This window comes from Syzygium oleosum, unplaced genomic scaffold, assembly GCF_021117445.2.
Source record: "Syzygium oleosum isolate NSW1041296 unplaced genomic scaffold, Sole_v2.1 Sole_v2.19, whole genome shotgun sequence".
NCBI lineage: Eukaryota > Viridiplantae > Streptophyta > Magnoliopsida > Myrtales > Myrtaceae > Syzygium > Syzygium oleosum.
In genome coordinates this window covers 7,042,967-7,067,798 of record NW_026607503.1, presented here as the reverse complement: position 1 = coordinate 7,067,798, position 24,832 = coordinate 7,042,967, and the positions used below count along the sequence as shown (strand labels likewise).

Here is a 24,832-nt window from a genome sequence, read left to right as displayed (position 1 = left end):
TATAGTCTTTCTAATTATTTCTCACGATGGATTTAAAAAACTTACCTTTTGTTTTTTTGGAGATTTATTTCGATCCAACCATCTCTTTTTTCGACTCTACTCAACTGGCCAAACCTTTATTACAAAACTCTCAATCAACCTTAATAAAAAAAAAAGAATTTGGAAAGATAAAACTCACCATATAATAATGTATTGGCCCGAGAAAACTAAGGCTAACGAGCTCACCCTAATCACAAGCTAAGCTAAAACACTTGCCTAATGCAGTAGTGAAGGGCAAATACGTAACTTCGATACGCTCTCAAGGGCAAACACGTAACTTCAACGCACCCCTTTTGTCCACGCTTGAATACAAAAAAAAAAATTCCCTCTTCCGTCTTTTTCCTTTTCTTTTTCCCGGAAAAAAAGAAAATAGAAAAAATAAGAAACACTGCGGGACGAGCATTTTGCCCTTAATTCATTTTCCCCGCCATTTACATCATCCAATTTTCTCTCGTTTCTAGGGCTCCGATTCCCCCCCTTCTCTCTCCCGCGACTCCACACAAGCCGAAGTCGCTCCCGGATCTCCTCCGAATTGCGCCCCCGCCACCGCCCGGAGCCCGCGCGCCGCCCGCGGAATCGCAGATTCGTCAGCCGCCGATGAGCAACCCGGTCGGTCCGAGCTCGGGTCCCGGCTGGAGCTACCGAGGCATCGGGCTGTCGAACACCGTGCACTCCGATGTGGCCTCGTGCCTCCCGCTGCCCTCGCTCCCGGTGTTCTTCGGCGCGTCCGATCAGGAGCTGCGGCTGTTCGACGAGCGGAGCGCCGCCGCCGGTTCGTTCCCCCGGAGGAGCTTGAATCGCGTCGACGTCCTCGCTCAGTCGAGCAAAATCGCTGATCTGCTTCGCAACGCCGATGTCTCTTACTTGTGAGTGCTTGCATTTCCTTTCGCTCGGCCTCTTCTCGACTGTCCTTGAGCTGAAGTTGCGTTCCAGAGTTTTTCTCTTATCCGTCTCTCTTTCTTATTGAGGAAATTGAAATTACCAGGCGACTCGGCTTCTACTTATTTTTCCAGCTTCGGCAGTTGGCGTAGTTCTTTTTATGATCGTGTTCTGCTTTTTCTCTTCTATTTTACTTCGGTGAGTGTGGGTTAATGGACAGGCATGGTGAATTAACGACTTCATAACGTCAGAATTCTGCACTTATACCGGCCGAGCGAATGTTGGAAATTTGTTGTTTTTTCTGGACTTTTCACTTTAAATTTGGAGATCATGATTTGCTGGCATTTGCAATGTGACAGACGAATGCTATATTTTGTGAAATCTAAATTCTAATTTGTCGAGCCGTGCACAGATGGCGATAACTCTGCAGCTTTTAGTATCTTATCTCGAGTTTCGTGGTTGTCTTTTGTCACCTTGTGATGCGCCTCGGCAATGTGGATTTTGTTTATATGTTTGATTAGGTATGGTTGTGTTTGTGACTAAGTCGATGTTCAGATTATTCTAGAGGATGATGGTGTTTTGAGGATTGTACTGTTGGAAGCGTGACAGTTCCTGTTATTTTAGGGCGTGCTAGTTTTATTGGGGATATGTTATACAGTTGTAGCTTTTCCCCAGGATATCTCTCCTGGTCGAATCAGTGATAGCAAATTGCTATAATATCTGCAATACGAGCCATATGATTAGCTAGTTCTTATCGTGCTTTTCATGCTTAGGAGCTTAGTAGTTTTCACATCGAAGAACACTAGTCTTAAACATACTTTCTTTTCATAAGCTATTATATCGAAATCATTATCTAAATCAAGGACGTAAGGAAAAAAAGGGAAGAGAAAGGAGATTTTGATTTCCTTTTTCTTGTTTGGATGCACATTGAGGAGATGGTATGGAGGGAAACAGAGTCAGTGATTGATGTAACCTCCTTTGTCCTATTCTATTTCGAAATAGGAGTGAACGGAAAAATTGGAAAAAAAAACTATGTTGAAGCAATTTCCTCCATTTCCTTCCACTTTTGGAGGGAAATTGACGGTGGGCCCAAGGAAATACTTCCGATCATTTCCACCCGTTCACCTCTCATTTTATCCACCTAGACAACAAAAGTAAGTTTCTAGGTAAATACTTACTCTCATTTCCTCACATTGCCCTCAACCAAACATACTGAGTTTGAATGGAATGGATGAAGCATCATTTTATAGTTCTCCGCCATGCACCCACCGGCTCTATGAGCTTTCGGGATATTTATGTAAAGCAGTGTGTTTTTTAGAAAGTAAGCATTAAAGGATGCTCAACAAGTGTCAAGGAGGTTTGTAAGCGAATCTTTAGATAAGATGCTAAAATTTGCTGCCATTTGTGAAGTGATACTGTGATACATCATGTGAGATAGTTTGATCAATTCATACAATGTGACTTTTTGGCTTTAGGGCATTTTATAGGCTTTTGTTTGACTATTAGTCTATTGATGGATGAGGATCACTTGTCCCTATATCATAGATGGAAGTGCCTCAGTGAAATTTAACTTGCTGCTGTTAAAATTCTACCTCATTTTTTGCTGTATCTCTTATTCATGAATTTATGGTCTTGGATTTCCTTTACTTCTGGGAGCATTTGGCCTATTCAGCTTGATGTTGACTTATCTTTTTACCTTATTCCAGAAAGCTTAGGGAGGATTTGATGGTGATACCGCATAGCTATGTGGAGCCATTAAAACTTTATGAAGAAGTTCTTTATCAAAATCCCGAAGCCTTTGAGTGCTTTTCTCCAGGTAATGCAGTATATTCTGTTGCTGCTCTTGCCAATACGGGATTACTTTTAATTTTATCTGACCATCTTCTATATTACTGGCCCATAGACCTAGAAGCTTTGTTTTCTTGTTTGGACATTCTCTTTGTAGTCTTCTTATTTTGGACAAAGCTGATCTTTAGAAGAATCAATTTATGTTGCCAAATCTGTTACTTGCAAGACTCGATTGGGTTGCAAGTTTTTCAATTTTTTTCCTTTTTCTAATCTTCAACATTTTATGCGTTATGACAAGGTCCCTGGATTTAATGCTTCTTGTTAGCCTTAAACAGTGTTATAGGATGCGGTTATTTCTAAATATATGTACCTTTTCTGTTCTTAACGTTCATTGCATTGTTCAAGTTTCTCAGGTCATACCAAAGAGCACATATTTCAAAGTACAGTACATGTCGAGAAGCCTCTTCAACTTAATGTTACTTATGCAAGTCAAGCACAAAAAGAATTGCCTCTACATCGAAATAATCAGCTTGATAATGCTCTTGCTAATGTAAGTGTTCATGCTGCTTTAACTGTGCATGACAGACTTTTTGTTTGCAAATTCATGTTTTTGAATTTGCAGGAAGTCTCTACATCTTCTCGGAAACCAAAGGTTAAGAAAAAAGTACGTGATGAAATCCCTAGAGATGTTGGACCTAGTCCTGTTGAATCCCAAGGTCTGATTTTTCATATTTAATTATCTAACTTTTTACATCCATTCGATTACAAAGCAACTAATTCATTAGGTCTCTTCTTAGATGATACGGTTGGAAGGTTTTCTGACATGTTGGAGGACATCTGTAGCAAAGCTGAGATTTCTGGAGATGATAGAGATGAAGCAGAGTGGATCTCAATGCCTATTACCGATCTTAGGATACTTGTTAATGAAATCATGTCAGTTCGTGCGAAGAAGCTTCTACATTTAGTTCCTGCAGATACTCTTGTTAAACTATTAAGGGTTCTAGATCATCAGATCCATCGAGCAGAAGGCCTGTCCATTGATCAGTGTGATCATGTATGTTTACTATGCAATCTTTGGTGTTGATGACAAAAAAATTCATTATGCTTCCAGCAATTTCAGTATATGAACTGATTCAATTACGTACAACTTCTGCTTTGTTGGGATAAGCTCCATTCTTATCTTTTAACTAAAATACATAAACAACTAAAGTGTAATTCTTTAAATTTACTGTTATTAACGGTACTCTGTGTTTCCAGTCAGATCCGGATGCAATTTCCTCCCTCCTCTGTGCTTTGGAATCCATACATGCAGCTCTGGCAGTAATGGCTCATAATCAGATGCCAAAGCATCTTTATAGTGAAGAGGTAGTTTTGCCTTCGAAAGTAGTTTCTTAGCCTTTCACTGTTTTCCCTTTATGCCCAGTGTACGTTATCCATCTCCAGTCTTCAGTACTTCATCGAAATTGATTGTGCATTATTTGTGGCAGATCATCGAGAGGATTCTTGAATTCTCTCGACGTCAAATAATGGACATAATGTGTATCTATGATCCATCCTACCGCGCTTTGCATAAACCTGTTGAACAAGGAGCTCCTGAAGGTTAGCCTTTTCGTGAATGTTTTGTTGTGTATCTTTCAAGTAGAGACTTATTTTACCATGAAATGCCATGGAACCCTGGAACTATTTCTTTCACATTTGGGCTCAATGACTTTTATTATCTGATAAAATGCTTTATGTGGTTTTAAATTCCAGCTGATGAAGATGATGAAGCAGATGCAGATATTGGTCCCAGTAAGAAACGCCGTGTTGTTAAGAGTGTGAAAGCAAAGAAATCAACAGTGAATAGGTCTGCTTTTTATAACATTAATTTGGGAGATTCTTTTCACATATCTCAATTGAGATATTCTGAGTCATTTTTTTTTTCTGTTTGTTGTCCTCTAGGGTCTCAGCTGCTGCTAGTACAGTACTTCAGAAGCTGTGTACTATTCTTGGTTTACTTAAGGATCTACTGTTAATAGAGAAGCTTTCAGACAGTTGCATTCTACAGTTGGTGAAAACAAACTTTACAACGTTTTTGGTGGATAATATCCAGCTTCTCCAACTTAAGGCCATTGCTTTAATTAGTGGGGTATGGCTTTTTGTCCCAAAGTTACATGTGTATTTTGTCGAAAGTATCCCTTTGCTTCTTCTAAGCATTCTCATGGTTGGAACAGATATTCTATTGGTATGCACAGCATCGTGCTTATGTCATCGACGAAATGCTTCTTTTGCTTTGGAAGTTGCCTTTCTCTAAGCGTGCAACACGAGCCTATCACCTGCCTGATGAAGATCAGAGGCAAATTCAGATGATTACTGCCCTGCTGATTCAGTTAGTTCACTGTGGTGCTAACATTCCTGAAGTTTTAAGGCAGGCATCTGACATTACTTCCATCATGGAAGTCTCACATGATGGTACTTATCTCACAAAGTGTCATGAAGCAATCACAGAGGCGTGTTGTCTTTTCTGGTCCCGTGTTCTGCAGCGATTTACTAGTGTAAAGACTCAGGATGCATCTGAGATAAAAGTAATGATGGAAAATCTTGTTATGGATTTGCTGACCACATTGAACTTACCTGAATATCCTGCTTCAGCTCCTATTCTGGAGGTAAAGTGCATATGAATACTCAGTCTTCTTGGTTATGAAATAGGGACAATCTACATTTTAAAAGCATTTATTGCTTAGCTATTTCATTTTGGAGATTTATGAATATCAGAAGATCCTCTCAGAACCTTATAAGAAAAACGAAAGCTGCAAAGCTTTTCCTCATGGTTTATTCACCTGTAGGATGAGGATATATAGACAACTGCGATCAAATGCTGCTAAAAAAAGTAATTACATCATTGAGCAATTGACTCTCTAGTAGAATGTTCGGGTTCTAAATGAACAAAAACATACATGTTGTGTTGTCTTGTAAATGGGCTCTCTTTTAGCTTTGAGCTCGATTGTATAAATGGGATGAAATGCCCCTGGTACTCTTAGTTAATTTCTATTTGCTTATCAAGGAAAAGGAAAAGCAAAACATACCAAACAAGCCAATAATTTAGCAATACATTTTCTTTGTTCACGAACAGTCTTAAATTTTTTGATGAGTTTGATGAGAAATGTGCTATGCATACGTTGTGAACCACCCATTTTCTAATTATTCAGCTATTGGAGAAATGGTTTGTTTTAGAGAGCTGTTGTCAAAGCACAACTACTATTTGTTTCTGTTAGTTTTTAGTATGATCTTCCGCATTGTGCGTCACAACTTAGCCTTGACCTTGAATAATTGTTATTTCTTTTGTTATTGAAAGTACTTTTCTCCTCTTCTCAAGCAGTGATCTACTTGCAGGTCTTTTGTGTCCTACTGCTACAGAACGCTGGGCTGAAATCCAAAGATATAGCTGCGCGATCCATGGCCATCGACCTTCTTGGGACGATTGCCGCCCGCTTAAAACATGATGCTGTTATTTACCGGAGGGACAAGTTTTTGTTGCTACGAGAATTAGTTGATGGTGATAATGTTGACCAAAGTTATCCAAAGGATGTTTGCTCTGTCTGTGGTGATGGGAGGGTAGAGAGATCATTGTTTACCTGTCAAAGCTGTCGAAGATTGTTCCATGCTGAATGCATGGGTGCAAGAGAGCATGTAGTTCCTGATTATAGCTGGAGCTGTCAATTTTGCATCTGCAGAAAGCAACTCCTTGTACTGCAATCATTTTGCAAATCCCATTGCAAGGACACCAAAAGAAATCATGTTGATCAAAATCCAGAATCTTTTAGTTCAATTACGAATATTGAAGTTGTTCAGCAGCTTCTTCTTAATTTCCTCCAGGATTCCAGTTCCACTGACGATGTGCATGTCTTTGTTCGTTGGTGGGTGTCCGTCTTTAATTCTTGTCTTTTCTTTTTCAATCATTTGATTTTTTTTTTTACCTTGACGTAAGATTTACTTGCATGCAGGTTTTATTTATGCCTTTGGTACAAGGATGATCCAAAATTTCAGGAAAATTTCTTTTACTATCTTGCTAGACTGAAGTCAAAGACTGTAGTGCGTGATTCTGGTACTGTTTCCTCAACTTTGACAAGAGATTGTATCAAGGAGATCACTTTAGCTATGGGACAAAAAAATTCCTTTTCCAGAGGGTTTGATAAGATCCTTCACATGCTTTTGGTTAGTAATCTTGTCTGCTCTTCAGGTTTAGCGAGCTTGTCAAATGAGTGTGCTTTTTCACAATGTGATTGATTTCAGGCAAGTCTGAGGGAAAACTCTCCTATTATAAGGGCCAAGGCTCTAAAAGCGGTAAGTCAAAAGTCTATTTTGCAAACTGACCTATGGATACATAGTTTTTGATAACATGTTGCATGTGATATTTGTTTGACAATAACAGGTAAGTATAATTGTGGAGACCGACCCAGAGGTATTGCGTGACAAACGTGTGCAGCTTGCTGTTGAAGGGAGGTTTTGTGATTCTGCTATATCTGTGAGAGAAGCAGCATTGGAACTTGTCGGTAGGCATATTGCTTCACATCCTGATGTTGGATCACAGGTTAATCACCGTACTCATCCATCCAATTCTTTTGTGAAGACACTTCTGGCAGTTATATCTATCTCTCATTACATTTTGCTTTTCAGTATTTTGAGAAGGTTGCAGAGAGAATTAAAGACACTGGAGTTAGTGTCAGAAAACGAGCTATCAAAATCATCCGGGACATGTGCACTTCAAATGCTAATTTCTCTGAATTCACTAGTGCTTGCATTGAGATCATTGCTCGTGTTAGTGATGATGAGTCTAGTATTCAGGTAATAAGGAATTTATGCTTAGTTTAGCTTTGCTTATTTGAGCTACTGGTCTGAACGTAATTTCCTTGCTCGTCTCTTAATTTGAAAGTATTTTTATTGTTAAACGTAAAAACTCCAGTTTCTGTTCTAAACTTTTAGTGAAAACTTGGATTATTCATATTTTCTTATGTGGTATCTACGATGACTGGATCGCTGAGAGGAAGCTCTTATGTTTTGCTTAAAAAATGCTTGCTTGCTTTGTAAACTATTCTTTTATAGATGATATTTGTCTTTTCCAATCTAGTTTCTTCATTAGTACCTTACATTCATCAGCAACAAGTCTTCTGGCATTTTCTTATTGATTATATTAATTATATAGTTACATGATAGCAGTTCTTAAAGGATATAGTTTACACACTGGTCATAATTCAGTTGATCCTTACTCCCGAAGATCTTGTTGAAAGTACACCACATGATCTTTTTTTTTTTTGTGCTTCTCTTGTTTACAGGATCTTGTCTGCAAGACTTTTTATGAATTTTGGTTTGAGGAACCACCCAGTTCCCAGACTCAGATTTACAGTGACGGTAGTTCCGTTCCATCAGAGGTTGCTAAAAAGACCGAGCAAATAGTCCAAATGTTGAGGAGGATGCCAAATTTCCAACTTCTTGTGACTGTTATGAAGCGCAATCTAGCACTTGATTTTCTTCCACAATCATCAAAAGCTGCTGGAATCAACCCTGTTTTACTAGCATCAGTTCGAAAGCGCTGTGAGTTAATGTGCAAGAGCTTGCTGGAAAAGATTTTGCAGGTATCTCTTCCTTCTTGTGCATCTTTTTGTGTGCAGTTGCTGTCTTTTTATTGGATCTGAAGCTGTGTTTGGAATTTTACCTTTTTCAGGTGGAGGAATCAAGCACTGAGGAAGCAGAGGTGCGGTCACTTCCTTACGTGATGGTTCTGCATGCATTCTGCGTTGTGGATCCGACACTCCTTGCTCCAGCATCCGATCCTTCCCAATTTGTGGTGACTTTGCACCCGTATCTCAAGAGTCAGGTTATAGATACAAGTTTATGGTCATTAATTTTTACTTCACATTTTGTCTTCTCATACCATGAGAATGTGTGGGTTGCTACCGTCAGAGTCAGAATGCTCAATGAGTTCTATTCTGAGAACATGGTGCTGCAACTGAAACATTGCATTGAAATCAATAAATCTTCATTTGCCAGAAGATACTTGCCTCCTTTGCTGATAGATACGCTATGAAAAACCTTTTCATTGGTAGAACTGCATAGTGTTCTAGTAGAGACTCATCCGGTTGGTTTGGAATTATGTGTCCGTTTGACTTACTTATATTGATTCCACTTTACATTCAGAATCGGACTGAAAAATCTCTCTGCTCCTCTTTGTGGTTAATGCTTCTTTGTCTTTTAATCTCTATAGAAACTGAGTTCTTGAAGAAGAGAACCAAAAGAAGCATTACTGACGTGTGATTGGTTTGTTTACTTTTAGGGTGACAATAGAGTGGTGGCACAATTGCTGGAAAGTATCATCTTCATTATTGATGCTGTTCTGCCTTTGCTTCGGAAGTTACCTCAAAGTGTTATTGAAGAACTAGAGCAAGATTTGAAGCATATGATTGTACGGCATTCTTTTTTAACGGTTGTCCATGCGTGCATCAAGTAAGTTTCAAATTCCTGCCCGTTTGGGTAATTTTCTTTCTACTGCCACAAATAGATGTTAAGGATATCAATGACCAAGTTGTTCGGCTTTGCACATAAATTGGAAAGAACTGAATCAAGGTTTTTCTTTTATGGCCTGAATTGGATCAAGCCCCAAATTGTCTAACTTGAACTGAATCAGGAAAACCAGTTTTTGTTGAGTTCAGTTTCTTGTTGTTTGTGTTTCTTTCCTTGATTAGATTTTGCCTCTTTAGATAGTGTCTTTAGCATCATGATTTATGATGCAGTCAATTCCTATCTTAACTGGATATCTATACTTCTTTTCAACAGTAGTTATTACAAGTCAGTTTAATTTGGGTTATTTGGTTCTTCCTGAGGCGATATGGAAACCAAATGGAAATCCAAGAAAGAAAAGGAAAAACCCACCCAACGGAAAAAAGAAAAGATCTTTATTCAGTGAAGTGATAACTCAAGTTTGGAGATCAGGAGATTCTTAAAACTTTTCTATATGCCAGCTTGAATTGTTCTTATACAGCGGTCTTTACAAGTTATTCTAGGTTGGAAGCGATACTCATCCAAACATCCCTCCGTGGTTCGTTGTGGGCTCTCTCTCTCTCTCTCTCTTTCATATGCTGTCCTTTCCTTGGGAATGGGTGGGAGGGTGTGTTTGGTTCATAATAGATGGGTCGTTTTAAACACGCTGACTGTTGCATATGAGTGGTCATGTGTGCACCTAGATTGTAAGTTTTGGAGTTCAGATACTATTTTATTCTTCAAAACAGTGTGGCGAATGCATTTTACATAAATGTGTTTAATTGTTGCAGGTGCCTTTGCTCTGTGAGTAAAGTAGCTGGAAAAGGTTCTAGTGTTGTTGAGTATCTTATACAGGTGTTCTTTAAACATTTGGACTCGCAGGGCTTTGAGAACAAGCAGGTCAGCAGCTTGAATTGAGAAAATTGACTTTAAATTTGTTGCAAATATGTCTGGCATGCAGAATGCAATGGCTATAAAGAAAGAGTGATACGCCATATATGTTCACAAAGCAATGTGGGAAGCTCTGGATTGGTGCTTGAACATAGTCCACTTGTTTGAATACCCACTTAGTGTTTTGTCGCATCATTTTGTAAACTAAGATTTGTTTTCTTCGCTCTACTCTGCTGCCATTTACTTAGCAAGGTGGAACTTGATTAAAAGTTCATTGAGTTGATTTCTCGCTGCTGGATCCCCATAAAGCTCATGGAGCAGTCCCTTTTCATGCCAGTTCGGATGTGTGGTCTGAATTTTTTTTTGTGTTTTGCGTCTCTGATGGTTGTGATATTAGACATTGTTATTGGATTCTACTCCTTTGTTTCCTTTTTTTATTTTTTGTTTTCTTTTTTGCTGAGTCACTACTTTTTTCTCAATTTGCTAGCATTGGCAAATTCGCAGATTTCCTGCTTTTTCCATAGAACTCCAGAAAGCCAGCTTGGAGTTGAGATATCATGGTTTTTTAGGGATAGTTTGAATACTAATACCCCACTAATATCAAAAGCTTTCTGGCTTCTAATTTGCATTTATACATCTACTTAGAGTATGCATTTGGTTTCTGAACAAGCTTGAATGACAATGGTGCAGGACTTAGATCCCAGCTGTTTTGTTTTTTTCAATTGCTTCGTCTTTTTCCCAATTGGCTGATGTGGACCTGGGAAGTTGAATTTATTGACATTAGTGTGTCAAGTGGGGATCTTATGTCAGGACTGAGGGTTCGATTAGATGTTCCATATTTTAACCAGCTTAGGAACATTAGCTGTAAATGCCTTTCACTGGTTCATCAGCCAACTAGTTATCAGTCGAGCTATCTAAGTTTCCTACTTGATTGCCACAAAATAATTGATCTGTAGACTTTCCTCGTCAACCCATTTTACGTGGGAGCATATGTGGTGAAGGTGATATTCGGAAGGAATCTACAAAGGAATGTCTTGTTTGTGAGAAGATCAATGAATTTTTCTTACCATAACCTGACTTAATTCGCAGTGAATTTTTGTAGTTCTTTGCAAAGTTCAGATTTTTATTGAGTTTCATTGGCGTAGTTCTTCAACTCAATTTAAACACTTACAAGATGATTTCATTGGCATAGGTTAACATTCATGTCTTATGTGTTCTCTACTTCCTTTGATGAGCTTCTACTAATTGTATTTTGTTTTTCGAACTTCAGCAAATGGGTCGTTCTCTTTTTTGTCTTGGATTGCTCATCCGCTACGGCAATTCTTTACTGGGTTATTCAAGTAACAGGAATATTGATGTTGCAAGCAGTCTCAGCTTGTTCAAACGGTATCTGCTTAAGGAGGAATTTGTTTTAAAAATTAGATCTCTGCAGGTACTTACATTCCTAGTTCATGACTCTTGAATTTTTGAATTAGCTTTGAAAGGGTTACTCATAATAAGACAATTCTTGTAGGCTCTGGGATTTGTTTTAATTGCGAGGCCTGAATTTATGTTGGACAAGGAAGTAGGCAAAATAATAGAGGCCACATTGTCTTCTGATTCTGATGCTCGTATTAAGGTATGCTGTGCTGGTTTGCCACCTCTCCTCTCTCATGGTATGTAATACTAAGTTGTCCTTCCAACCAGATGCAAGCTCTCCAAAATTTGTATGAATATCTTCTGGATGCTGAAGCTCAAATGGGAACAGAGGTTACAACTAACGAGGCAAATTGCACCAATGAAAGCAGTCAGAGCGTTCCTGTTGCTGCTGGTGCAGGAGATACTAACATGTGTGGTGGTATAGTTCAACTCTATTGGGATAGGATACTGGAGAGATGCTTAGACCAAACTGAACAAGTTCGTCAGACTGCCCTCAAGGTGAGAACTTGAAATCAGCACTTCACTGCAGAAATGCTTTCAAGTTGACTTTGTTTAGAAATTTTAATAGCTGATTGATATGAGTGAGAGAGAACATCTTGTGGTGCTCATTGTAAGCTTGATTTCTTTCTTTGCCATTATTGTAAGCATGATTTACCTTATGCAAGTTTTCTGTTTTTCACAGCCATTTCTGCGCACTTGAATTTTGAGCATCGTCACTGTTTAATGCAGATTGTGGAAGTGGTTTTGCGTCAAGGTCTTGTGCATCCCATTACATGTGTTCCATACCTTATAGCGCTTGAAACTGATCCACTGGAGGTAAATGCAAAGTTGGCTCATCATTTGCTGATGAACATGAATGAGAAGTAAGTGGTAACAATGAGAATGATTTTGATGGTTTCAAATGTAGGACTTTTGATTAATATGTACTTCTTTTCAGGTATCCTGCTTTTTTCGAAAGTCGTTTAGGGGATGGGCTGCAAATGTCCTTTATTTTTATACAAATTATTAGTGATGGTTCCTCTAATGGTGGGAGCGAGAATGTCCCTCATAAGGGTCCTGGAAGTATGAAAGGGAAATCTGATGGTATCTCATTTGCTCAAGCAAGGCTTGGAGTTTCAAGGATCTACAAACTAATTCGCGGAAATCGGGTTTCCAGGAACAAGTTTATGTCCTCAATTGTGCGCAAATTTGATAATCCAATATGGAATGATACAGTTGTTCCTTTTCTGATGTGAGTTCATTACTGATGCTTGCACTGAGTTTGTTTGTGGCAAGGAGTATATATAACATGAATGTTGATTTAATTCCACAGGCACTGCACAGAGATTCTTGCTTCATTGCCGTTTACGACACCCGATGAGCCACTCTATTTGATTTATACGATAAATCGAGTAATGCAAGTTCGGACTGGGGCCATTGAGGCAAATTTAAAGGCATTTTGTTCAAGATCGTTACCAAGAGACAGCCAGGATGTGGTACAAGGGAGTGGGATTAGTCAATGGCCAGCTTCTCAACCTGTCTTCAGTAATGTACGATCCCTGGATTTGAATGGCACATACCAAGAGTTGGCTTATCAGCCTTTTTTCAATCATACGACATCAGTTGACTTGAATGGCAGTATCCCACCACAGCTATCAAATCAGTTCAATTTGCACAATTCTAATTTTGAGGAGGCAAAGCCCCAATTTAGTGGGTCTGGTGAATTTTCTAGCTTTTCTGAGGATGGTATGCAGAAAATCCAGGTAATTATGAAAATTCTAGCCTTGGCTTTCTCTTATTGTAGCCTGGAAGAGTAAATAGGTAGAGGAGTACCCTCTCCTCTATGATCCTGATGACCACTAGACCTGATGAATATGTGGACAGCCTGTAGGGCTGGCCCAGGTCTGAGAGGACTGAAGGTAAATGTTGGGCTTGAGCAATGGCCTTACATTAAAAGGCCCGCTCTATGATCTTGATAACCACTAGACCCAATCAACGGGCTGTGCAGTCCACATGGCGGCCCAGGTTTAAGACGCTCAAAGGACAAATGGTTGGCTCGGCAATGGCCTAGCTGTAAAAGGCTCAGCCTGCCCAACTTTGTCCCAGGCCTGGCCCAGCCCTGCCTGGCTCGTAGTATCTCAATACACATTATGGATTATGGACAGGCTTGGGCAGCCTGGCCAGGCCCACCCAATGACTCCTAAAAGAACTACTGATCTCTAAATAAATGAAATAATTAATTACTTTCCTATCTTTTCAAGTATATCAATCTACCTACACCTACATTGCTTCTGGTAGTACCCACTTGTCGCCTTTCCTTGGATTCATTGTAATGTTTGATTACATATGGACATATAAGTTGGTAGAAGTTTGTCATGAAGCCTAATATCTCTTTGTGGTGTGCAGGTTGACTGTCTAGCTGCTACGGCATTGCAGCTTCTGTTGAAACTAAAGAGGCACCTAAAAATTATTTATGGCCTCAACGATGCTCGGTGCCAGGTAATCTTTCAGTTAGATGAATTGTGATCTTTATGAAAGTGCTTCTGAGATAAAAACAGGATTGTTAACTTAATTTGGTGCAATTTTTTCCTTTGCAAATCAGTCATTTTCTCCAAATGAGACGCTAAAATCCAGCGAAGTTCTCTCCAAGCAGAATATTCCATTTAATATTAGTGGAATACATACCAACTTGCCTTCCACTTCTCAAGAAGTCATGGAAAGATATCAGGTACTTTAAATTATGATGGAGGTCCAGAGCCTTCTGTCTTTGCCTTATTCATGTATGCCTTAGTGCAATTACTGTGCTTGTGACCTAATTTTTGGACATCTGAATGGCTTTGATACTGCAGGAATTTAAGAGTGCTTTGAGGGAAGACACCATCGATTACTCTGCTTACACAGCGAACATCAAACCAAAGCGGCCTGCCTCTAGAAGAGGTTCTAGACGCGGTGGGGATGATGACGAGGATGAGGACGATGACAACTGGTCAGGAGGCAGGGTACGTCTAACTAATAGCGGAAGGAGAGTCACGAGGAGCAGGTTGAGGTAACACTTGTAAATAACAGGTAGGCTGACATGTACATTTAGTAGGAAAATAATTAGGATATGACAACAGTAGAAATTGATAGAATTCTGGAAAAGGGAAATGGAAGTGCCAAAAGAGTCTAGGGTTCTTCTGGCTCTTGAAGGTACTCTGTTCAATTGTCCGATTTCCAGTTTTAGGCATTACAGTGGCAGGCGATTATTCTTTATGTTAACAAAATTGAAATTTGCTAGAGTAGTCTCGAGCAATTTTGTTGTCGTTGTAAATATCTGTTTCTGTGGGGGAACTAGATGTATCGTAGCACATTTTATGTCAGTTCCTAAAATTCAAACTCCATGTTGTATTGGAACACAATGTATAGTCAAAGTCGATTTTCTGCTTTCCGGCAAGTTTGCTCTATTTGTATATTGTTCCGAATGGACATCTGATTTCGTTCTTTGTCCCCTTTCGGCTCCGGGTGAAAATCATTCACATTGTCGGCTGCAGCAGCTTACTGTACTTGCAATTTGTACTTGTTGCACTGACACTTTTTTGTCTAGTGCCAATCTGCTGAAAGGGCTTGATGGTTTGCAGAATAGTTGACCTGCCTCGTAATGAAATTGGTCTGTTACATCACGTTATACTGCGGTCGGGAGTAAGAATAGAGTTGGTCGAGATTGCACAAGAAAAAACAAAGGTAGCAAGACCTGTTAAACAGGTGGGTCGGGTTATTAATGGTCCGATCCAAATTGACCCATTAACCCATTTATTTGTAATGTGGGCGTGTTTGGCAATTGGCCAAATAATAACTATTTCTATTTTTTTGTTTTCAGAATCAGTTTTGGAACATAAATCTGTTTGTTAAATTTTTTGTTTCCGAGCACAAATTTGCAAAATTTTATTTTTAGAATCAGTTTTGGAATATAATCAAGAAGTAAAAAAAAATTGATTTTTGATTTTGGGAACAAGAATCAGAAATGGAAAATAATTTTTTCTTCTTCTTCTTGGCTTGTGGTCGGTCACTGGCCGTCAGCAATCGGCGATTGGTCAGAGCCAGCGAGGATGTAACGGCCCTCTCCAGATTAGGCGTGGGCGACCCTCGCTGCTGCCTTCGCCAGATTCGGCGAGGGCGACCTTCACCAAGGCTACCGAGGGCAGCCCTCGCCCAGGCTGCTAGCTGCCGCCGCCCTTGTCGGATTTGGCGAGGGCGGTGGTGAGGGTCTAGCCAGAGCCGGCGAGGGCCGCGACGCCCTTGCCGGCCTTGGCTTGTGGTCGATCGCCGGTGCTGGTGACCTGGCCATGGCCAAGGAAGGGGAAGGGGAAGAAAAAAAAAATTATTAACAAAAAGAAGTTTTGTGCAGTTACCAAATGCATTTCTGTTTTTTTTCCATTTCAAGAATAGAAATTTTGGGCAGTTATCAAATGCCTTTAAATGCTTATAAATTGTTCCCGGGCACGGGATAAAAAATAATAATTTATGAGCAGAATCAGTTTTTGGAAACAGAATAGTTGCCAAACGCACTGTAAATATCTCGACCCATATCAGACCTGACTCATATTGTTAAAACACTTTTATATTTAGCCCAATATAGGAAAACTTGTTTCTTTTAACTTTTTTTTAAAAATTATACTGCTAAAACATTTTCATACAATACGAAGCTAATGAACAATTTTTATAATTTTTTTTTTGAAAATTAAGGTGCTGTTTGTTTTGCGAAAAATTCAACATTTCTAGAAAACATTTTCCATGAAGTCATTATCCAAGAAAATAAAAAAATTTCCAATGTTTGGAATAATCTAAAAATGAACTAAAAAATATTTTCCGACATTTGGTATTTAAAATCTGATTTGATTTTACTTTGTGCTTTCATTTTAATAATTTTTTATTTTTAAAAATCAAAATTTTAATTATTTTTCCTTTTTCATTTTCCTTTTTTTTTTGGACGATGGCCGGCCATGGCGATGGTTGGCGACCGACCATAGGTGAGGATGAGCTCGCCGATCTAGCGAGGCCGAGGCCTCGTCGGCCTCAAGCGAGCCTCGAACTCGCCCGATTTCGGCGAGCAGAGCCTCACTAGGCGAGGCCTTGGGCTCGTCGGAATTGGGCAAGTTTGACCTCGCCGGATTTGGTAAGGCGGAGCCTTGCCCGAGGCTAGTGAGCTCGAGCTTTGCCGGCCTCTGGCAAGGTTGTCCCTCCCTTGTGGCCGATTGTCAGCCACAGCAATTGGCCGGAAATAAAGAAAAAAGAAAAAAAAATAAAAATAAAAGAAAAAGAGCAAAAAATAAAATATAAAAAATAATTTCGATTTTTTTAAAAATATATTTTTATAAAAAAGGAGAAAGTGTGTCTGGACCTAATAGGTGGATTGGAAATGGATTTTACACTCGATCCATTTAAATCTATTTATGTTAAGTTTAAAACTTTAAGATCCATTTAAGATGGGCTCTTTAAAATTATAGTGACCCATTTTGACAGGTCTAGGTAAAAAAGTGCTGCTTGTGCAAAAGGACGCGAAGCAAGAACATTTTATTGTTCGGCCCAAAACTGTCTGAAAAAAATTTAAAGCAACTTTTGAAAAGGTTACATCTCGACCTATGCGTCTCTACTAATTAAATACTGGACAAAAAGACCCAAGGACAAGGAACGCTTCATAGCAGATTACTGAAGGGATGAGGATCGTGGCGTGCGCGGCCAAGTTGAGAAGAGCGCCATGTGTCTTGTCAAGTTCACGGTACAATGACAAAGAGAGGCTGCACATCGCGAAACAGATGTTAGGACTGAGTCCGTGACCGTATCTGCCACGTGAACGAGTGCAGTGAAGAGAGAACTTACCACATCTACACTGACTGGTTTACCGTCCTCTGCCAATATTTCAGCTACTGTTCCAGTCTGATCAGCCTGAGAAACCATAAAACCAGAGATTAGTGAAACTACAAAGCAAAATTATAAATCCGTTGCCGGAACAGTCAGGTGTCAAAATACCAACGTTTGAGCTTGAGAACACAAGAAGAAAAAGAAAAGTAGCGCAAGCAGCGAGATTGCATTACTATGTCGCAATATTCATTTTGAGCAAAAAGAACTTATTATGCTCTCTCTCTATGTATGTGTGTGTGTATACTAGAGCATAATAAACTTAATTACTCATCCAAAAGATAATGTTTTTCTGTATCGACAAAAATCTGTGGCCGGTCATCTTGCATGTTACATTTAGGCTGTTCATATGTGGCCAGTCCACTAAAGCTGGCATATTGCCGTTCAACCATTGCAGCCAATTCGTTTAAAGGGATGTGATCATGTTTATCATTATTATGTAGCTAAATGACACACATATGAACACCGATTCCGCATAGTCAACACGACCTAAAAAGAGGTTTTGGCTGTAGGTTCAACTCTCCCAAAACGCAAAGTTACACTTCAGAAGAGGTCAATTTCATTGGAAATTAATAGTTTCCCATATAACCAGGAAAGAAATCATAGCTCGAGGTTGAGTTTGTGTGGACATCCCTTGAGGGCAGAAGCTTGATTCCTGCCCTTCCCACAACCTTCCACTTTCTAAAATAGCCAAATCCGGTCAAACAAGATTGATCACTTCGCCTGTTTGACTATGTCAACCCGAGTAACTTTTGGTTGATCTTTTGACCATAACATGTTGCATACTAAAATCGGACCGCACAAAAGGCCACTTAGTTCAATTGGTTGAATCGGCTGATTGGAATAGTGCAGGTCTATAAACACTAAAAGAGCCTTTGGCGGTGATGATGATCGTTGTTTGAAGGATAGACCATTAGGTTCATCGGCTTAATATTTGAAATGCAACACACCCACTAGTTGGCCAATTGAGACAGGTCATCTATGATGGGCCACGGATAGTACAATGGGTTCACTATTGTTCAAGGTTTAGAAACAGAAGTGATCACCAAAGAAAGCTGAACCAAAAGAAAGGGAGGTCACTTATTTTTTGTAAGTAATTTCTTTTAGTGCTGGGGAGGGACCTTCAACTAAAAGTGATAGCCTCTGTCATATATCCTTGTCCAGAATTTGAATGGGAAAAGGATAAAAATAAATTTCTACATACCTCAATTTCGTTCATCAACTTCATGGCTTCAATAATGCACACCACCTGGCCTTTCTGTACTTTGTCTCCGACCTGGAAGGAGAATTGATGTCAGAGGAGATTTCTTCATTTCTAATTCAATTGGCTAAACGTAGTTGGATCAAAAGTAGAGTTTACATGCACAGCATTGAAGGAAGCTTTGAAATTACAAAAAGGTAAGTATCCAAATAAGATATTTACTGCTCCTAAAAAACCAGATAATTCTAGAAATGTAGCCCGATTTACCTTGACAAATGGAGGTTCACCAGGACCAGGAGACCGGTAAAAAGTTCCAGCCATGGGACATTTGAGAGGGGGATGAGAAGAGCTGCTTTGTTTTACAAGGGCGGGTAATGCAGGTGTTGCAGGACCAGAACCAGCTGGAGCGGCTGAAAGAGCAGGAATTGGAGCTGCTGAAGGTGGAGGTGAAAACATGGCATGGGAAACTGGTGTGGGTTGAGCTGCCACTGAAGCAGCTGCCAGTGGCTGCTGTATTGCTTCTTTCTTCCTTATAGTGATCTCACAATCCATTTGCTTCAGCTGCAATTCCATAATATCCTTTGCATCCACAAGCCTGATCAATAGGAATCAGGTCTAAATAATTATTAGGTGCTTCTTGATCCTGATTGTTAAGTAACATAGGAGTGCATTTGGGCCCAAATAATTCATTTTTACGTACTTGACAAGATTAGAAACTTGAGACATGAATGCCGATATTGATGATGCATCTGGAACGATTTTTTCACTGCCAAGTTTTGCTGCAGAACCATTGCTTTCTTTTGATATAGTGGCTCCGGACTTTGCATCAAGTCCAGAGTTAGAGGATTTCTCAGCGGTTACCTTAATTCCAGAAAGTAGAGTAAGGAGACACTTAGAATTAAATTCGTTTTGAATGTTAGCCTTCTATCTTACTGTAACAAGCTCACCTCATTCAGCTTTGCCTTCACTTTTAATGCAGTTAAACGCTTCCTGTTAGGCCACTGCAAATTCCAAACAGTGTTCAGAAGATGAGTCACAGGGTCAAAAGCCGAATAGTCTTGCCTATATCTTCGTCAGATCAAAAAAATTTCGATAGATAAGTGGAGGTATAACAGTATTATTTTAAGAACAGAATGTCAACAGGTGTATATTGCGAAAAGTCCTCTGACAAGCGGTCCCTTGAGAGAGAATAACTAAACGACATGATCAGCTGATACATTCTATGAATACAGAAATAACTAAGTGGGCTATAGAAATTGCAAGTGCAGTGTGACGTCAGTTTAGAGCTACTTTAGCTCTCTTAAGGTGTCCGATAGCACTTCAAGGCCAAAACACTGTATAAGTCACTACATTCTGAAGCGGGCTTTTAGGAAGCACATTGGTGCTTTGAAAGACTTATTTTGGGGACCTTAAAGAACTGGGTTTTAAATTGACAAAACCTAACTAGTAGATACAGTCTATCAAATCTAACAAAGAGTTACCAAACCAGATACAGTTCAAAATTAAATACAGGGGACAGAGTCTACCAAATCTAACAAAGATCCATTGTGACTCAATGACCTTTCTGTGAATAAAAAACTCAAAAAATGAACAATCTAACTTATACAAAAGTCGACAGTATCCTCTTTGTTCTTGAAAGGCCAAAGGTAATTTCCTCGAAAGGGTAAATTAAATTACAATGTATTTACCTGAAAAGCCCTTACATTTTGGGAAACTTCTCCATTCCATCCCGAACTATAAAACCATTCGACGCTTTTTCAAGTAGATAAAGCTAAATCAACACAATGCACACGCTAGCAAATGATCATTGACGATGAAATGTGCAGATATATTCTGCTGATGTGGAATCTGACTACACCTATTCATATCTGCGGCTTTTAATAGTAATGCGCTCCTATGTACATAATGCCAGCTAGAATCGGCAGTCGATGAAGTTCAGCTTGCGATCGCAAGTTTCTTAGATAATTAAGACTGCAACTCAAGCAAAGATTACTTACCTTACCAAAAAAAAAAAAACTAAAGCAAAGGTTCTTACCAAAAAAAAAAAAAAAAAAAAACTAAAGCAAAGGCGTACAGTTTGAATAAAGAGCAAATAAGTTTGGCGATGCAAAAGTGATCTAAGTATCAAAGATTCAAATGGTCGCCGCCCCACAGACAGTAATATGGAACCCAACACAAAACCCAAACTTCATGCAGAAAACTCAAAAATCCATTGCTAGACCAAATTAAATCGAACGAATTAGAAGCTAGCAATACCAGTAAAATCGGGAAGCGGACAAGACAAAGAACAATGGAATGACTAAAGTCGCAATGTCTCTGGGAACAAACGGAATCACCTGAAACCCGAAAGAGTACAGAGGAAACGAGATCTTCCCCACATTTTGCCTCGGGGTCTGCGGGCTCGTCCCCGATCGAGCTACCGAGGCAGATTTCGGGCAGGGAACCGCGTGCGAAGCCATCGGGACGAAATGGCGGCCGATTCGAGCAGCTGGGTATGCCGGTATTCGCTCGCAATGCGGCGGGAGCTTTGTGATGGGTATGGGAAAAGATCTCGTTGCGGAGACAATGTCTTGGAGAAGGAGGGAAGGCGATGAGATCGAAGAGGGTTTTCTTGCGGCGATTCCAATGGAGCGTGGAGCGCGACAGCTTCGTGTGTGCTGAGAGAGGAGGAGGAGGAGGCGGGGTTTTACTTAATGCGCGTCGATGGCGATGACAACGATGATGAACGACCGTCAAAGGATCAGCTGAACCGCTCGCGACTACGAGGCGGACGTGTTCCGTCTTTCCACAAAGTTGGTGGGTCCAAATCCAACCGGCCGAATATTTCGTCCCGTTTTCTGTTTTTTGGGACTATTTCCCGATCGGGGAAATTCCATGATCTTTCCTTACCAAGGAGGAAAAACACACTCTGTTTTTTTTTTTGTGTGTGGATATATTGACTAGAAATCCTAAAACTTATCACGAAAGTATAATTGAGTCTTAAAACTTACAAAAAGTATAATCAAATCCTCAAACTTGTTAAATTGGTTCAGCCGAGTCTTAAAATTAATACCATCTAATTTTGCTAACAGAAAATGCTGCGTGACTTTTTTTTTTTAATATCTTACTTGGCAATGACGTGATTTTTTAAAAATGTCCGCGTTAGTGTCACGTGGCTCGCCGATGTCCACATCAGCGATTTCTGGCCAAAATTGACTGGATAGACTCAATTGGTAAGAAGTGAAAATGTTTAAGACTCAATTGACAAAATTCAAAGGTTTAGCACCAAAAAAAAAATCCATAGGAAGACTTCATAAGTGGGCCAAAGCAGGCTCAATGCAAGAAAACAATTGTTTGTCCATATTTATCGATGATGTTTTGGGCTTTGTTAACTTGAGTGGGCCTAGGTGAGCGAGTGGGCTACCGGGGTCATTATAAGATTGACCACCGACCACATTTCCTTGGCAAATGGACAGTAACGTTTTGGGATAACGACATAAACGGTCCATGAACATTGACCCAACGTGCAATTTGGTATTTGAAGTTTTAATTTGTACAATGTAATCCATAAACTTTGGCTCAATGTGCAATGTAGTCCGTGAATTTTTGGTACATGTTCAATTTAGGCTTTGAATTATATGAAAATGTTCAGTATTGTTCCCCCGTAATTCAAGTTTAGGTTAAACAATTTCATATTGTTCAAGGACTAAATTGAATATATACAAAAAATCTAGGGACTATATTGAATAAAATAAAAGTTCATGGACTAGATTGCACATTGGGCTACAATTCATGGATCACATTAAACAAATTAAAAAGTCTAGGGATTACATTGCACATTGAGCCAAAGGTCATGAACCATTTGTGTCATTTTTCCTAAAGTTTTCTAACTTTTGATGTTTTGTTTCCTTCTTGTAATTCTAGTGTAAGTTGACTATACTAATATTACATAAAATATTATGTAGTAACTTATTAGGAAAGATAGTAATTTTTTGGGATATCTGCACTAGAAGTCCTAAAACTTGTCATGAAGGTGTAATTGAGTCTTAAAATTTACAAAAATTGCAATTGAGTCCTAAAACTTGTCAAATTGGTTTAATCAAGTCCTAAAGTTAACATTGTCTAATTTACTAACGAAAAATGTTGATGTGTCTTATTTTATTACTTTTCTTGAGACACGTGGCAATGATGTAGCGTCTAACAAGCAACACATCATTAAAAGATAAATATATAAAAATTAAATTAGAAAAATGCTAAAAAATCACAGACCTACAACTAGTGGCTGTGCCCGACCCTCGCCGGTGAGCCTCGCTCATATATGGGGCGAGGGTCGTTCCCTCCCCTAGATCAGGACCTGCAAGCCCTTACCGGGGACCGGTGGGGCTTTGTTGGGGCCGGCGAGGGTCACTGGGCTTCGAGAAGGCTCAGGCCACCTCCGCCGACCCTTCTCGGCAGCTATGGTGGTAGCCACCAGCAAGGGTTGGCTATAGCTGCTGGTTGTGGGTTTGTTTTCTTTTCTTTTTTTAGCTTTTTTCTAATTAATTTATATATATTTTTTTATCTTTTTTTAATGTGACTCTTGTTCGACGCCACATCATCGCCACATGTTTCAAGAAAAGTAATAAAATAAGACACATCAATGCCACATCAGCATTTTTCATTTAATAAATTAGACGGTATTAACTTTAGGACTCCATTGAATTAATTTGACAAGTTTTAGGACTCAATTGTACTTTTTACAAGTTTTATGACTCAATTGCACTTTTGTAACAGGTTTTAGGACTTCTAGGGAACATATACATAATTTTTTTATTGTTTGTTTTTATGTTATTCACTAAGGGCAATTGTCGGTTTTAAGGGCTTAGGTTAAGCTGTAACCTCACCACTCAAGGGGAGCACTGTCGGTTTGATACACAATGAGTAATTTACCAACTTTTTCTAATTAACTTACAAACTACTTTTAGTTACCAAATCTTCTTTGAGTTACTTACCAACTTTTATAAAATTCTTTTATAAATTATCTCCCTTTCTAGGAAGTTACCAAATTTTAATTGTCTTAGTTACCAACGCTCTAAATATCAACTGTCCAAGAAAAATACCATTTTGTTAATCTACTTACCAACTTATCTCTGATTTTCTTACCAACTACTTTTAAGTTACCAATTACCAACTTTCTTTTAGTGATTCACTGAATTTTCCCTAATTAATTTATTCCTTGGAATTACTTACCGATTTTTTGTTGATCTCTTTTTTAATTACCAACTTTTATTGTAAGTTGCTAACTTTATTTGGCTTACTTACCAGCAGATCTTGTTAAGTTACCAATTGTACAAGAAAATTACCGACTTTTTTTTGCAACTTACCAATTTTTCCAAGATTAACTTACCGATTATTTCTCTTAAGTTACCAACTTTCCTTTGAATTACCTATCATATTTTATTTGATTTTGGTAAGCAATTTTTATCTTGAATTACTAATTCTTATCAGTCTTACTTGCTATTGTATCTCAATTACCAACTGTCCTTGAAAATCACCAATTTTTTTTGAGTGACCCATCAACTTTTCGATAATTAACTTTAGAAAAACTTTTCGGTTATGATTCTTTTGAGTTACTTGTTTTCTTGGAATTTTTCGCTTGTTGAAGTTGTGTTCCCTTCATCGTCTTTATGCTTGATTGCTGATCTCAAGTGCCCATGTAACTAGTAATGTTGAACTTAGAAAGATCCGGTCTTGTTTGCCTCTTGTTTTTCGGTTATATCTCCGGTGCACTCAGGCTTTCACTCTTCCTCGCAAACTGTGTTTTGCAATAATCTGACTAAATTCATTCAACTATGCTATGCTTATTGAATTGCCCCTCTCTCTTTCTCTCTCTCTTCCTTTCTTTCTCTCCTTAGTTTTCAGAGATGTCGATGTTTGTCACTTGCAGTAGTGCTTACCACTCTCAGTTCTAGCAATATTCAATCGTGCCCTATTGGTTTGAGAGACCTAGACAAGTTTTCTCAAATGTTGGTCAGCGCATTTTTTATGCTTCATCTTGGTTGAATAGGATTACCTGGTGTTCTCTGGGTCTTGCCGGATTCGTATCTTGATGTGCCAAACAAAGATTATGGAGTTTTGCAGTAGATGTTGGTTTAAAGAAGTGGAAGAATATTCTAGTCCCCCGTAGTTGAATTGACTTGTTCTCGAGATAAATGGGTATGACTTCATCTTTTTAGGAATTAAATTTGTTTCCACTTTATATTTCTTCTC

General features: G+C 39.1%; 2 protein-coding genes across 2 annotated transcripts; one reads left to right on the top strand and one right to left on the bottom strand.

The window, feature by feature from the left end:
• Positions 1-455: 455 nt before the first annotated feature.
• LOC115674001 (sister chromatid cohesion protein SCC2) lies at positions 456-14,936 on the top strand. The gene is made up of 28 exons (XM_030596288.2): positions 456-905; positions 2,625-2,734; positions 3,120-3,256; positions 3,329-3,422; positions 3,504-3,760; positions 3,964-4,071; positions 4,194-4,305; positions 4,459-4,552; positions 4,648-4,834; positions 4,920-5,351; positions 6,079-6,602; positions 6,690-6,900; positions 6,979-7,029; positions 7,118-7,276; positions 7,363-7,530; positions 8,019-8,318; positions 8,408-8,560; positions 9,017-9,186; positions 10,011-10,119; positions 11,381-11,542; positions 11,624-11,728; positions 11,797-12,027; positions 12,259-12,392; positions 12,467-12,760; positions 12,842-13,271; positions 13,915-14,007; positions 14,111-14,236; positions 14,358-14,936. Exons 1-28 carry the CDS (start codon positions 637-639, stop codon positions 14,556-14,558), a joined length of 5,421 nt encoding a protein of 1,806 aa, XP_030452148.1. The 5' UTR covers positions 456-636; the 3' UTR covers positions 14,559-14,936.
• A 2,098-nt stretch (positions 14,937-17,034) lies between these two features.
• On the bottom strand, positions 17,035-21,336 carry LOC115674002 (biotin carboxyl carrier protein of acetyl-CoA carboxylase 2, chloroplastic-like). The gene is made up of 7 exons (XM_030596289.2): positions 20,941-21,336; positions 19,552-19,605; positions 19,305-19,465; positions 18,872-19,199; positions 18,608-18,679; positions 17,365-17,430; positions 17,035-17,282 (listed from the first exon to the last, which is right to left on the bottom strand). The coding sequence occupies exons 1-7, from the start codon at positions 21,061-21,063 to the stop codon at positions 17,259-17,261; spliced, it is 828 nt and encodes a 275-aa protein (XP_030452149.1). The 5' UTR covers positions 21,064-21,336; the 3' UTR covers positions 17,035-17,258.
• Between the last annotated feature and the right edge of the window lie 3,496 nt (positions 21,337-24,832).

Bases quoted from the DNA above. Each gene is read 5' to 3' on its own strand.
- LOC115674001 (XM_030596288.2), top strand. From the start codon at position 637: ATGAGCAACCCGGTCGGTCCGAGCTCGGGTCCCGGCTGGAGCTACCGA. The intron at 2,735-3,119 runs GTAATGCAGTAT...CAAGTTTCTCAG, and splicing joins CTTTGAGTGCTTTTCTCCAG to GTCATACCAAAGAGCACATA. The intron at 3,761-3,963 runs GTATGTTTACTA...CTGTGTTTCCAG, and splicing joins CCATTGATCAGTGTGATCAT to TCAGATCCGGATGCAATTTC.
- LOC115674002 (XM_030596289.2), bottom strand. From the start codon at position 21,063: ATGGCTTCGCACGCGGTTCCCTGCCCGAAATCTGCCTCGGTAGCTCGA. The intron at 19,466-19,551 runs GTGAGCTTGTTA...TCTGGAATTAAG, and splicing joins TGAAGGCAAAGCTGAATGAG to GTAACCGCTGAGAAATCCTC. The intron at 18,680-18,871 runs GTAAATCGGGCT...TTCTCCTTCCAG, and splicing joins GTGAACCTCCATTTGTCAAG to GTCGGAGACAAAGTACAGAA.